Source organism: Rhododendron vialii, chromosome 8a (assembly GCF_030253575.1).
Source record: "Rhododendron vialii isolate Sample 1 chromosome 8a, ASM3025357v1".
In the NCBI taxonomy this organism is placed as follows: domain Eukaryota; kingdom Viridiplantae; phylum Streptophyta; class Magnoliopsida; order Ericales; family Ericaceae; genus Rhododendron; species Rhododendron vialii.
The window spans coordinates 31,874,689-31,889,594 of NC_080564.1; the positions used below are offsets into that span (position 1 = coordinate 31,874,689).

The 14,906-nt window shown below is 39.5% G+C and overlaps 2 protein-coding genes across 2 annotated transcripts; one reads left to right on the forward strand and one right to left on the reverse strand.

The window, feature by feature from the left end:
• The first annotated feature begins 4,702 nt into the window (after positions 1-4,702).
• On the forward strand, positions 4,703-10,155 carry LOC131335373 (protein NUCLEAR FUSION DEFECTIVE 4). The gene is made up of 3 exons (XM_058370696.1): positions 4,703-5,257; positions 7,624-8,525; positions 9,266-10,155. The coding sequence occupies exons 1-3, from the start codon at positions 4,934-4,936 to the stop codon at positions 9,729-9,731; spliced, it is 1,692 nt and encodes a 563-aa protein (XP_058226679.1). The 5' UTR covers positions 4,703-4,933; the 3' UTR covers positions 9,732-10,155.
• Positions 10,156-12,009: 1,854 nt separating this feature from the next.
• On the reverse strand, positions 12,010-13,318 carry LOC131335374 (uncharacterized). Its single transcript, XM_058370697.1, has one exon. It carries the CDS (start codon positions 13,009-13,011, stop codon positions 12,409-12,411), a length of 603 nt encoding a protein of 200 aa, XP_058226680.1. The 5' UTR covers positions 13,012-13,318; the 3' UTR covers positions 12,010-12,408.
• Between the last annotated feature and the right edge of the window lie 1,588 nt (positions 13,319-14,906).

A 14,906-nucleotide genomic window follows, 5' to 3' on the forward strand; every position in this document is an offset into this window, starting at 1 on the left:
AGCAATTTTAATGGTTCCAATATCTTCCACCGCTACTTTCTGTTCAAGTTTCACTTTTCCGTCGTCGTCCTCCGATCCACGAATAGGGATCTCGCTTCTGCTCCATTATTGGAGACCATCTATCTTCCACCCACCCGTAGGCCTCAAACACATAAACCCAAAGATTGTTACCCCTTTTACGATTAATATTTGAATTTCTCGAGAAAGGTTTAGATTTGCCCAACTGCTTCATTTTTGATTGTTTGTTGGGGTTTCCAGTGATCACTCTGTTTTTTGAGGGAAGCAATTTGAGAAGAATATAAAGAAGAGAGAGAGAGAGAGAGAGAGAAAATAGTGGAATCAATAAAAAAGAATATTAGGGAATATTAGGTAAAATAGAGACTGAAAGCTACAAAAGTGACCTGCACCAGATTAGCAAAAACCAAAGGTAAAATAGCTTTGATAGAATTGGTTCGGTATTATTACCGAGGAACTGTTCATAGCCATCCTTTAAACAATTATTGATTCTCTCTCCTCCTCCTCCCCTCTCTCTCTCGTTCTTCACTTCTCTCTTTCATATGCGGGCAACCCAACTCCTCCAATCACAAATACAAGAAATCTTATCCTCCTGCTGAAGCTGAGTATGAAGAAATCGCTCAAAACCCATAATGTTTTCAACGAAAAGCTCAAGGGTTTTCATGAATCATTCGGAACCAGGTTGAAGTAAGTTGTGGATTTTTTTTTATTTGCTCTTTTTTTGTTCTGGGTTTTCAAGTTCTTGTTTGATGATTGATCATTTGCGGGGTGTAATTATTGGGTTTGATTTCAGGTAGATACAAACAACACCCAACAACAACAATCGACAAACCGAAGCTCGCAACAACAAATTGAACTTGAACACACTCGATTGGGCTCCTAAAATCAAGAACAAAATCGATTTCGAGACAGAAACTGGTTGATTAGGGGGGGTTGGTCGACGGGAAGGAGCGGGTGCGGTAGAGGTTGGAGCGGATGGTGCGCAGGGAACGGCCATGGCCATGGAATGGTGGGTTTTCGGGCAAGGGAAAGAGGAGGGACTGTAGAAGGGGGGGAGTGAGAAAAATATATATTTTAATTGAGGTTAAGCAAAATAGACATTGTTGGTGTAGGTGCAAATAAAAAAGTTGATAGCTAAAACTAATATTGTCAACTGTTCATCAATGTTATGAATACCGTACCGGTCAAGGTACCGATTTTCCTACTGGTACGGTACGTATCGGTACCGGTCAGATATCGGGTACCGTTTCGAATTTACCGCAACTACAATATATATAATCATAATTCAAAAAAATCCCCCATACTATGCAATTCATCATAAAATACCAATGTGTTTGCATCTTGTCTCACATTGCCTAATTACAAAACTCTCTTCCATCTTAAATGACTTTGCATACTAGTGGACTTGTAAATAAGGACTCAAGGAGAGGCTTTGTGCGCTCGGCAAAATGGGTTGTGGCCGACGGCAATTTGAAAAAACTGATTCGGAAACTAATTAACCGGGTGCGCGTCACGGGTTATTCGTGTGCAGGGGAGTGCAAATCTGGGATTTGAGCCTCACGCTTTTTTTGGGGTTAAGATAACCCAAAAAAATATTCTGAAACGTTTTTTTTTTTGGACCATAGAATGATTAAATGACAGTAAAAAAAAAAATCTGCAAAATCTCGGCTGGAATTCCCAGTACTCCGATACCGGCCGGTATTTTCCGAGATGACCGGTACTGGGCGGTAACGACCGATATTTGGTCCGGAACGGTATTGGGGGGGTTAGGGTACCGGTTTCTCTCAAATCCGGTACGTACCGGCCGGTACTGTACGGGATTGATATCATTGCTGTTCATAGGTAATTTACCTCCACATTGGTGTACATGCTCTTACATATCAAAAAGTCACTTTATTACTTTAGCTATTCACTTTAAAATGTCTACTGTATGAGACTCTCTGTATTAAAATTATCCCATTTCAAATATTACTCCTTTCTTTATTCCAGAAAAAAAAGACGGCAAAGAAAAAAAAAAGGACAGCAAAGAAAAGAAAGGAAAAAAAAAACAGCAAACCAAAAGCCCTCCTCTCTGACTTTACTATCTGATTGAGAGGCAGAACAAAGAAAAGAAAGAAGGCCTGTCGCCGTTGATCAAAGAAGGCGTCGGAGGCCCGTCAATCAAAGAAGGCCCGTTGCCGGCGATCAAAGAAGGCGTTGAAGAATGAAGACCAGTCGATCAAAGAAGGCCCGTTGCCGGCGATCAAAAGAAGGCGTTGAAGAATAAAGACTAGTCGATCAAAGAAGGCCCGTTGCCGGCGTCGATCGAGGCCATGCTGTCGTTGAAGACCATGTCGTCGGTGTCGGTGAAGGTAACCGCCTCATAGTCTCGATCTGGTGAAGCTAATAGATTAAGAAATAAAATATTGTCTACCGAATGAACAGTGACTCGCGGGAAGACGCGAGGTACTGTAGCAAAACTACAAAATTGTTGAAGTAACGATGGTGATAAAGAGTCTGATGCTCGCGAATTTTACATGATTTCCTCGCTAGTATAGTTGCAGAAGGGTATGACAAGGGAGATGCGGATGCCCTCAGTGGGCTCTGAAGATCGGCCTAAGGCCCCGTTCCAGAAACTTTCTTAAAAAATAAGCAGCTTATTTCACATTTTCAAACTCAAAAATAATGTAAATGAAAAATAAATTTTCAATTTTTTTTGCATCGTATAAAAGATCTCAATGAGATCTTTCAAACAAGATCCATAGTGCATATTTTTAGATTTCAATAAACCTCTCATTTTTAAGCTTGAAATTGCCTTCTTAAAAAATAAGGGCTTTTTTTTAGTTCTGGAACGGGGCCTAAGCACCATGTGTCCATGTGTGCACAAACCATCGATTCCCATATGTTCTTGTGTGAGGGAGACTGAGACCCGACATTGACAAGGTCCCATGAAGACCTCGGATCCATCATACCAATTTATTTGGAGTGGTGAGAAAATTTTATTTAGGGAGCTGTTGTAAACAGCTATAAATACTCCGTATTTGTTTGGTTCCTCTATCTATAGTCAACCTAGTGGGCTCATGATGGTGTCCTGCACGCGTCCAAAAAGGTCTGTAGTTCCGTCCAATTTCAAAGCATTGCCAGCCTTTTCCTCCCATGTGATTGACTGATGTGAGTTGGTAAGGCAAATTAACCCCATTACCCTTTTTCCCCATAAGAGATGCACCTCCTTTTTAACCATTCCAACGACCAATGGTTCATTAATTTTCTTTCCACAGCTTCAGTGTGAATATTTTTTTTCGACTTTTGAATATAAAGCTATTTTGCCAAACAACACAGCTAACCACACAGACATTTGTGTACAGATTGTGAAAATATTTTATCATGAGGTCTATCACGGATCCCACACAAACGATCCGATTCGTTTATTAAATGTAAAATATTTTTTCAACGGTTTTCGTGAAAAATCAACTAAATCCAATACTTATAGATGCTCAATCCAATCATCCAACTTTTTATTCAGATTTTCGACTGTAACTATAGGTATCGGATTGAGATGATTTTTCGCAGGAACCTTTAAAAAAATGCATATTTAATGAACGGCTCGGATTGAGCTTATCTTAGATATTACAAAAATAAAAAATAAAAAAAATTCATTTTTTTGATTTTTTTATCGAGCTAAATCAATAATCTACAAAAGTTTGTTGCAAAATTATCAAATAGAGAAAAAAATTTAAAGGAGACCAAAACAAAAAAAACCCAAGAAACCAAAAAACTCCTTGGCGGAATTTACCAGGGTATTTTCGGTAGTTAAAATTTTTTAGATTTTTATTTGTAGTTGAGAAGTTATTAGGTGTTTCTTGTAGTGAATAAATTGTTGAGAAATATCAAATTGTTTCCGGTAATGAATAAGTTGATGGATTATGAGTAGGCTACTGTAGTAATTGTAATATCTGGGTTTTTTAGACTCATAGGAGTGTTCGGGCTTTGGCTCAAAGGATGTCCTTGATTGGCTTCTTGCCAATCGTAGGTTTTAGGTTTTGGATGGGGCAAATGATTGTTCATTGAGCATGATGCTATTTTCTTACTCCTATTAGTCTTATAACAATTTCAAGATTAATGAAAGTTTTTGCTATTAAAAAAAAGTTACTGTAGAAAAATAGTGTTTGTTGACAACTTTTTTATTTTTAAAAACGAAATAATAAAATGCTGAAATTTTTTTATTAGTGAAAACGAAACATTATTTACAAAAGAAAAAAGAGGAAAAGTTGCTTTGGGAACTGTGGTCGTCGTTTGGTGGTAAAAGTCCCATTCTAGTTTTGTTAAAGGGAGGGGAGGGGTTATGTTCGTCATTTTCATTCATACAATCTATGTCCCTTTTACCTGCCTCATTTTCAGAGGACACGTATAGAATTTTAAAGCTACCGGACCCACTTATAATCAGCCCTAAGGGCGGACAGTAGATTTTGTCATCGTCGTTTACAACACTCAATGCTTATCATTTAAAAGCATTTTCGATGGTCAGGATATTAATAAATTTTTTTTAAAGAAGAGTTAAACTTTTATTTGAATTTTTTTATTAAAATTTGAACCAACCAAAATACTTTTGAACAGTTGTGATTAGAAGATGATTCTATTTCAAACATGCTATTTACCGCACATCCGTAAATAAGTATATCTCAAGCAGAAATCCTGACAAAAACACCTCGGATCCCCCCCTCCTTGTCTTCCTTTCGAGAACAAAAATTCTTTTTTGATCTCCCTCTCCATCTCTTTCGACTTCCCAGTCAAATTCTCTCTCTCCTACTCCTATATTGTCTTTATGCGTCACCTCGGACACCTATTAAACAGTAATAGTAACACCTAAGGACCTATCCTCTCCCCCAACCTGATCGCCACTGCCTCTTCTCAAAACTCAAAAATCAAACAGAAAGAAAAAATGTCAGCCCTGAAAGCAGGGAGCAGGCCGCCGTGGGTGGGACTAGGAGCCGCCGTCTGGGTCCAAATCGCCACCGGAAACGTCTACACCTTCCCCCTCTACTCCGCTGCCCTCAAAACAGTCATGGGTTACAATCAGCATCAGCTGACCATACTCGGCGTCGCCAACGACATCGGCGAAAACATCGGCATTCCGGCCGGCATCGCGTGCAACAAGTTCCCCCCTTGGATCGTTCTTTCAATCGGCGTCTGTGTTTGTTTCTTGGGCTACGGTGTGCTTTGGCTCGCTGTTAGCCAGACTGTCCAGTCTATGCCTTTCTGGTTGGTTAGTACTATTCACTTGATTTTGGGAGCAATTTTGTTCACTCTAACTTTCTTCCCCCTCGCGAGGGTATGCTCATTGCTTCTGTTTCCGTTCATGTTCTTTCTTTCACCATTTTGAAGTTTAACTGCAGGGGTGGCTCTAGGATTTTAAGTTAGCTGTGACAAAATAGTAAGAGTAATAAAAACTTTGAATATAAAATACTATGTAAAATAAAAATATTTATTATGATTGAAAGTTTATCGGACTTAATTTACTTCGCTTTGTTGAGCTATATATATGATCTACTAACTCATATATTAAAGTCATTCCGGCTTTGTATGAATAATCCAACGATATAAAACAAAAATCAAATTAATGTAGAAAAATGTAAAAATTTTGTTCATTTGTTTTTAACCCTGGGGAGGGGGGCGGTGGTGTTGCTTGAACCCCTGAAATACTACTACAGCCTGCCCTGAGTTTAAGGAAGACCAACTGGTGGCAAAACTTTTTTCTTTACCTATTGGTCAATGGACGTCAATTGCCTTGCTTTTGTGAAGAGCAGAACAACCTGTATTCAAACAGGAGTCACTTTCCTTTTGTTTTCACAGCGAATAGGAGTTGAATTGAATATCAGTAAGTATTTGATGTAAAAGTTTAATTTTTTCGTCGAGAATTTTGATGAAAATGATAAACTTCTAGATGAAGTACTTACCGATAAGCAATTGAGCTGAATTTTTGATTGGTCTCATAACAAATGAATCTTGACAGAATGAACAGTTTTGGTCATGGAAGTGAGAGTCACACAATGAGCATACTCCCGCCAAGGGTGCACAAAATCGTTCTACTTCATTTTGGACTCTGTTAAGATGACGTTTCAATTTTTAGTCATCTAATTTGAGGGAAAGTCTTCAATACACACCCCTTTAAGATGTGTACCATATGCACTTATTGTGTAGTTCATATTGTGCCACCTCATAAAAAATTACTTGTAGGATTGGTCATTCATAACATTTTATTTCGTATCGTAACTTTTATACTAAAAATTCGTAACTTTTCATCAATATTCGCAACTTTTTTGCAATACATTCATAACATTTTGGAAATCATAACATTTTGGCGTGTTTCAATGAGGGTGCATATGATACACACCCAAATAAGGGGTTTGTATTGTAGCACTTCCCTTTGTTGTTGAACTATCCTTTGTTGTTAATCAACTGTTCTGATTGAGCTAATTATGCTTCTTTCCGTCGCTTTTGGCATTAACCATTTCTGTAGTAACCTTCTACTTTTTCTCTCTTCAGTCTTGCTTTTCAGTGTAGTCATTTAATTTGATTGGGTTGACTACCCTTAATTGTGGATTAATTGCTGTGATTGAGCTAATTCTGCTCATTTCCTTCACTTTTGATAATACCCATCTCGTAGTATTCTCTTAATTTATTTGTCTTAAGCTGGTTTTTCACCTTTCAGTGTAATCATAGTTTGAATTCCTTGTCTTGATAAGTTGCCGTGATTGAGCTGAATTCTCCCTTTTTCTTCCACTTTGGCTAATACCCACTTGTCAGTATGATTTCACTCGAACTACTTGATGGTGATCTCATCTATTTTCTGTGAACTCTGAAGAAAAGTGGGTTGTTCTTAATAGTTTGTATAAGTTTTGGGTAGATTCAATTACCAAAAAAAAAAAAGTTTTGGGTAGATGACCGTGACAGATTTTGAACTGGGTTGGTTTGGGAATTTGGAGACGTGGGGTTTATAGCTTACCTGTGAATGGGATTGACTGAGCTTACCTCATCTTTAATAGGGGGCATTTTACTTGTTCCCTAGAACTCTGATCTCACTGGAGTTCCTACTCGTTAGGCAGTGGCTTCCCATGCAAATGTTTGTCTATTGGACTTAATACAAGTACCTGTAAGTGTGGAAAGGTTTGTTTGAATCTAGTGCGTCTACAAGATGTCTAAGCAGCCGTACTTAACCACCACCCCAACACCCCCACTCGGACTAGGAGCTTCTTTTGGATATATCAATGCAGTTTATGAGGAATCAATAGGACATCAATTCGAATCCTTGATATCTTGGATTGAGAGAGATGAAGAGTTCTCAAAGTTCGTAATATCCATGGACCAATTTTGTCTAGGTCTTTGAGCCCTTTATTAAGAGTATTCTAGTTTCACAAAATTCAAGTCGCATAACAGTGCACAATCGCCCCATCCTAATTCAAGCTGGTTTTACATGAAAATGAATCGGCATATTTTATTCTATCAAAAGTAGAAGGAGAACACAACTCATTATCCTACTTTCCGCTCTCGAATGACTTGCTCAAAGTTTATGCTGCTTCCATCCCAGTATCAACAATTAGATTACTAAGCCAAGTATTATAATTGTGGCAGTTATTTATTGCACTTTGTGTTGCCACCAATGGCAGTTCTTGGTTAGGCACAGCTGTGCTTGTAACCAATATGAAGAATTTCCCTCTCAGTAGGGGTACAGTTGCTGGCATTCTCAAAGGATATATTGGTCTCAGTGCAGCTGTCTATACTGAGGTGTACACTATGGTTCTTGGCGAGTCTGCTTCAAAACTCTTGTTATTCCTCACTCTTGGGATTCCCTTTATATGTTTGGCGATGATGTACTTTATTCGGCCTTGTACTCCTGCTTCCGGGGAAGACTCCTCTGAGCATGTCCATTTTCTCTTCACCCAAGCTGCAAGCGTTGCTCTCGCCATCTATCTTCTCACAACTACAATCTTGAAAGATATATTATCTATAAGTGATACCATTTCCTACGTACTTATTGCCATAATGATTATCCTTCTAATGTCTCCTATAGCGATTCCCATAAAAATGACCTTGTTCCCGGCAAATCCCAAGAAACCTATGCCACTAATTGGCTCCTCCAATGATTTGGGAGCAGAAGAAGGCGATTCAAGCCAAACGGGATCTTTGTTGGTACCATCCTCATCGGAACCATATCTTGGAAGTTTTTATGAGAGTGAAGATGTTTCAGAGGTTGACATACTTCTAGCTGTGGGAGAAGGAGCAGTGAAAAAGAAAAGGAAGCCCAAAAGGGGAGAAGATTTCACGTTTCGTGAAGCTGTTGTGAAGGCTGATTTCTGGCTTCTATGGCTTGTGTACTTCCTAGGGGTTGGTTCCGGAGTAACTGTTCTAAACAATTTGGCACAGATAGGAGTTGCATTGGGTGTGGATGATACAACAGTATTGTTGAGTATCTTCAGCTTTTGCAATTTTTTGGGCCGTCTTGGGGCTGGTGCTGTCTCTGAACATTTTGTCAGGTGAGTACTACTTGAACATTTCATTTTTCTTTTATTTGCAATATGTCGATTTGCTGGGAAATTTGTACACCATGTCAACATATTGATGAATTATTGGATTGCCAAATTCATTTGCTGAGCAATTCATATGCTCTACTCTCCTTAATTAAGTTAATAGAAACAGGCACCTACAAAATCTCCCCGACTTTTGTCCCTCAGCTCTTTTCCCGTATTTATTTAGAATGTTATCTCAAATAGTGTTACCTTCCAAATGGTGGATATTTGTTCCGTTGCTTTGGTTTATGATCACAAACGTCCTTGATTAATTCGTTGGATTATAGACAAGAAAGCCAAAGCTTTTTATGATTGTGTTTTCTTCTCAATATTCTGAGTTTTTGGGGATTGAGCTCAACGCAAGGACCTTTGAGGATAAAGTTAATGATTTCAAATCCTTCTGGGACAGGATGTGGTATTTTCTTCATTTCGTGCTTCGGTTTCTTCCTCTTGTAAGGGGATTCTGTTGTTTGTTGGAGGGCAATTTGTGACATGTAGTTCGAGATATTGTTTGGTCTTACTTTTTCCTCTGGACTGTTTTGTCTCATTTTCTGTATTAGATGATAGTACCGCTCTTTTTGCTGATCAAAAGCTAAAAAAACTTATGCCGAATTCCTCTTGTTTGCGAAATAGGTTGTTTCTGCTCTCTTTTTTTGTTGTATGGTCATACCACTTAGTGTATATGATATATATATATATCATTGCAGGTCAAAAACGATTCCTCGCACAGTTTGGATGGCATTCGCGCAAATAATCATGATCGTAGCATTTCTTCTATATGCATCAGCTATCAGCGGCACCCTTTATGCTGCAACAGCATTGCTTGGAATCTGCTACGGCGTTCAGATAGCGATAATGATTCCAGTTGCTTCGGAGCTTTTTGGTCTAAAACATTTTGGTGTAATCTTCAACTTTATGGGGCTAGGAAATCCTTTGGCCGCACTTCTCTTCTCGGGTCTACTCGCTGGTTACGTATATGACATAGAGGAGGCTAAACAAGGAGGGTCATCGTGCTTGGGTCCGAATTGCTTTAGGCTCACATTCTATGTACTAGCCTCCATGTGTGGACTTGGCTCTATTTTGAGCATCATTCTGACTATAAGAATAAAGCCGGTTTACCAAATGCTTTACGCTGGGGGTTCCTTCCGTATTTCTCAAAGTTCAGACCATTGAAGAGCAGAGATCAGAGATTTTGAGCTTGTGGCTTAAAATCAAGGATGGATATTCTGAAGTGGGCATCTAATAAAGATATTTCAGCTTTAGGTAAAAGACCCAGTCCGAGTCCTACATTTTTACCGTTTCAGACTCTTCAGACCGGGCAAAATGAGCGGCTTGTGTCCGGTATGTCTTACTTTTGTGCTGTAAAATAACCGAGCTATGATTGCATTTCAGTTGTGTGCCCAACTGCTCATAGTTTTGACAAAGCTTATAAAGCTTACTATTGTGCTGTGAAATAACTGAGCTATGGTGGTATTTCAGTTGTGTGCTCAACTGCTCATAGTTTTATTGACAAAGCTTATGAAGCTTTTGTATCTATCTATTTAGGCAAGATACATTTCCGACAATGAGATATTGGAAGAGATATTATGGAGCATCATTTATAACGTATCTACAATTATAGGGATTTTTTTTTTTTTTTTATCTAATGTCGACAGGTATCAGGATCACCATTCTGATGCACATCCCAATAAAAACAGAGTTGCTGAAATTGATAGCCCATCCCTCTTCTAAATACAGTAGTCTGAATTAGGGGCAATAGACGAGCCAAGCAGGTAGTTGATCAAGTTTGGTTTGATAACTTAACGAACTTCAAAAATATGTTGAAGTCTAGCTTGTTTATAAGACGAGTCGATCGTAAACAAAGCTTTAATCAAGCCAAAACACAAGCCAATCTCAAGTAAGCTTGAATTTTTATAACATAATAAGCCGAATGAGTCGGTAGCAACTTAATCAAGCTTGGCTTGAAATCTTAACGAGCTTAAAAAATGTGTTCAAGCTTGGTTTGTTTATGTACCAAACCAATCTTGAATAAGCTTTTAATCAACGAACACGAGCTTAGACTAGAGTAGCTTGGTTCGTTTAGCAGCCATAGTTTGAATCATCGAGGTTGGTGCTTTACGAGAGCATACATGCTAAGATCGAATAGCATAGAAACATAATCCTGGCCCAATCCCACTGCCCAATTTCAGGGGCCCTATTAAAATTGGAGCAAAGCTCCGTACGAACTAGCCTCAAAGGAGTTGATAACACTTGATAGATTTTGAACCTGAGACCTTAAAAAGAAGCAAATCCCTATGTCTCCGGCCTTACCACGAGGCTAACCCCTCCAGCCTTGAATCTCTGCACTTAATTGTCATAAATTGCTTCTAACATTGCTACATGTCCATTCATAGCATGATTTTGTACTTGAAAAAGGACCAAGGTGCTTCCTTGGGTGATGAATTTCTTCTTCTGCAATTCTTTTCCACTTTATTTAATTCCTTGACCGGAAGGGGAAAAAACGTTAACGGAAAAGATATAGGTACCGACGGATTTCCCACCGAAATCGTACCGACGGCCTCGTCGGGCCGTCTCCGGCCACCGGACGGCCGATCCGAACCGTCCAATAATTCTAAAAAAAAAAACCGAGGGGCCCTATTTACATATATACACGAAAAAAAAAGTGCTTGATCCAACACCCCACACACATCGGATGCCGTTGTTTCTCGAGTAGGGCCCCTCGGTTTTTTTTTATAGAATTATTGGACGGTTCGGATCGGACGTCCGGTGAGGCCGTCGGTACGATTTCGGTGGGAAATCCGTCAGTACGGATAGCAGCACTCTACCATGTGGGAATTGAATCATTCCACTTTGTTTCCCAAAGTATTTTCACAATAAATCTCCGATTCCCTTAACTAGGCACACAAAACCAAATAGAATGGAGGGAAAAGCCATAAGAAGGCTAACCAGTTGGCAGAATATATTGAACAAATTCTTCAACAAAGAAAAAGAAAAGAAGAAGATGATTTTAAATAAAGATCCTTTCACCACATTAGGAAGTCATGTGTAGCTGAAACCCCAACAATTAGCGCAGTGGTAGTCATTCGACAATTAAGAATCTTAGAAAGCCCACCAATGTATTTTTTAACGTATATATTGGGCTGTTCATACAAAACTTTGGTCTAACTTCAATCAAATCTCACACTATGGGTCGCCGACTCGCCGGTCGGTGAGATTGATCTTCCGGATTAGTCAGCCAGTGGAGTCAAGTACCATGTTATAAAATAATTGCTCAAGGTGGAAAAAAAAAAACAAAGACTAACAAAAGCGAAAAAGCACCTATAGGAGGATATAGGCCTAGTCTTTTTGGCAGATCCATCACAAGGATTTTCTTCACATGAATGCTGTCACCTGGTGCTTTCTTTTCTACCCAAAGATTTGAACATCGCAAAAAGAAAGGGAGACAATCTCATCACTAATAAGGAGACTCCATCATAGAATAAAGTAAGCTTGTCCTTGACCCACCATTAAAGAGAAAAGCTAATTCCAAGTCCTCAAAACACACCACCAAAAAACTGGGGATGGGAGATGCTGCCAAGCACCCGTACTTGGTAGCGGTGCCGAGCGGCCCATCTAGCCGCTCATCTTGGCACAGACGACTTGAATCTAATTCGAGTGTATAACAATCTAGACCATCAATTACCGAAATAAATGGCCGGATGGGGTCTAAACTGCTGCCAAGCGAGGTGCTTGGCAGCATCCTGGGTCTAAACCGGTAAAAGATCCATGAAAACACCATCTCTCACCATTCCAACTAAAACCCAGTAACAAAAATCACAGCAAAAAACAAGAAAACAGAAAACAAAATCTTTTAAGTAGGCTTCAAATCCTGAAACATGGCATCCCACCTGATCTCCTCGACTCCGGCCGACCAATACGGATCCTCCTCCCCCTCCTCCCCCTTCTCCTCCTTGTCGTCGTTGTAATAACTGCGAACCATTAACGGACTCGAAAAGCTGTTCAACCTCGGACCCGAAAGCACCATTGGAGTACTACTTCCATTTGTTAGCAGAAGCCTGTTCCCCTGGTTAGAAGAAGGCACAACCAATCTCTTGCTGTTCCTCTTCATCATTGCCCCTTTCCACCTTGCACTATGACTCCTCTTGGGAACAAGGACCAAAGCCGAGTCCCGGTCACGATGAACCCACGTCTGGATGCACTTGGCCAGGCTCCTCTTCGTTCGCTTGATCGCGACAAAGAGCCTTGACCGCAGGTTGTTCCCTCTGTCTCTTCGGGCCAGCTTGAGGATCTCCAGGCGGTGCTTGGCTATGGAGATTCCCATGCTCTGGAGGAATTCGTGGTTGAAGTAGGCTATGTCATCTTCTTCGAGCTCGTTGTGGTTGAAAATTAGGCCGTACTCGTAGATAAGTGAAGGGTCTATGCCAGTTTTTGATAGCCATGAGAACCAGTCCATGGCTGCTTAGAATTGTGATATGTGCTTGTTAAGAGAGAGAGAGAGAGAGAGAGAGAGAGAGGGAGAGAGGGAGAGAGAATGCATATATGTATACAAAGTGAGAGGTAAAGAGAGAGAAGAAAAAGGAATAAGATTCTCTTCAGTAGACTAGACCAGCCACTAGTCCAAAATCTCGGTTGTCCATCTAAACAATAAATGGCTTCGATTTGTTATAATCTCTTTACCGGTAAGGACGATAAACAATACTAAACATAGGTGGGAAACAATGGAGGGTGGAGGAGTTGCTGGGGTAACCTGACTTTTCTTATGGTTGATTGCTTTTTTTTTTTTCCCATTAAAATGGTAGTTGAGACTTGAGAGTGACAAAAGGAAAAAGAGTGGTGGGGTATTAAGGTCACGTTCCCTCCAGAAAAATTGGCCAAGTAATTTTGATCACATTAAATTGAATTTGGAGTGAGAAGTAAGGCATGCTATTTTTCCACATACTCCACATAATTCCATCAATCACGGCTTGGGAAAAAGTTTCTCTGGGTCATAGCACACCCACTATATATATATATAACATAAAAGTTAACGAGGGAAATGGACGGTTAAAGTTCAAATTAGGTAGCCCTTTTGTTTTAACAGTCGGGTGTCTAATTGGTGGATAATCAAAGGGTAGCTTCTAGTACCCGACAATTTAATTTCTGGGTCCTGAAATTAACGACCGGACATTTAGACAAAACCTCTAATGAGACTTCAAGGGTTTTTTTTCTCTGGCGATGAGCGTTGAAGCTTCGTATTTAGAGAACAAAAAATTTTACTTGTCGTCATGCTCTTACTTGACCAATTCCTTTCCTTCTCGGTGCTCCTTTGTATTGCAGGGTTAGTTAGCCTAAAAGCAAGCAACCTCTTTGAAGTCTTTTTCTCACTATGCAGCCAATTAAATCTTTTTGTGGGGCTATCCATGGGATCAGATTTTCGTGCATAGTTGGCCTAATTTAACTGATAAGTTGCACTTAACTGTACTTGTTTTGAATCCTTGTTCATTTTACACGTTTCCTTATTTTGGAATATTTCTCGGAAAAATTCAGGGGTTATGTAAAGTTCACGGAAAAATGAAAACCTTATTTTACGGGAAATTACACTTTCTGATGGGGGCAATTAGGCTATAATAAGTTGGCCAGAATTTGTTTAATCACAATGCCTGATCTGATCCCACCACTATTTGCAACAACTAGTATATTTTCAGAGAGAACAACTTTCCTTGATTTGACTGAGAATCTACTTTCTCTGGGCAATAGAAAATGTGGGGAGGCTCGAAAAATATGCTTGGTTTGACTTGATTAATACCAAATTTTGTATTAGGTTCTGCCTACTATCTGTGAAATATACCAAGAAATATTCAAAAGTAGAGATGATTTCATATTGGGCTGAACTGCAGACTTGTTTTAAGCATTAATCAATGACAATGGTGTAGGTCTACCATAGGAGTTCATTCATGATAATGTTCTCACAAAATACAACTAGCAAGCACTAAATTCCGGATTGTAGAGGTACAGTTTCGGCCTAACTAAGCTCGTGAGCATACGAAAGAAAACCGATTATAGTGTACTGATGAGAGATCGTCACGTAAAACAAACAAGATTTACTTGGTTCACCCAACTAGAGCTATGGCCGCTCTTGCTACCGTTGCTCAATATGATGAAGAAAATATATGTGCCTGAAGCCATTATCCTCTAGTATTATGTACGAAGTTAGGGTTAACTAAGTCTTAAGAAATACTGAAGGACAAGTATAACTTCATGTGCAGTACCATCTAAGCGGACAGTATAACAACGATAACAACAGTAGGAGAGACACTCCCGAGGTCTTATCATCACGAATGGGTGCCCGAGTCGCATACTTTCCTTTAC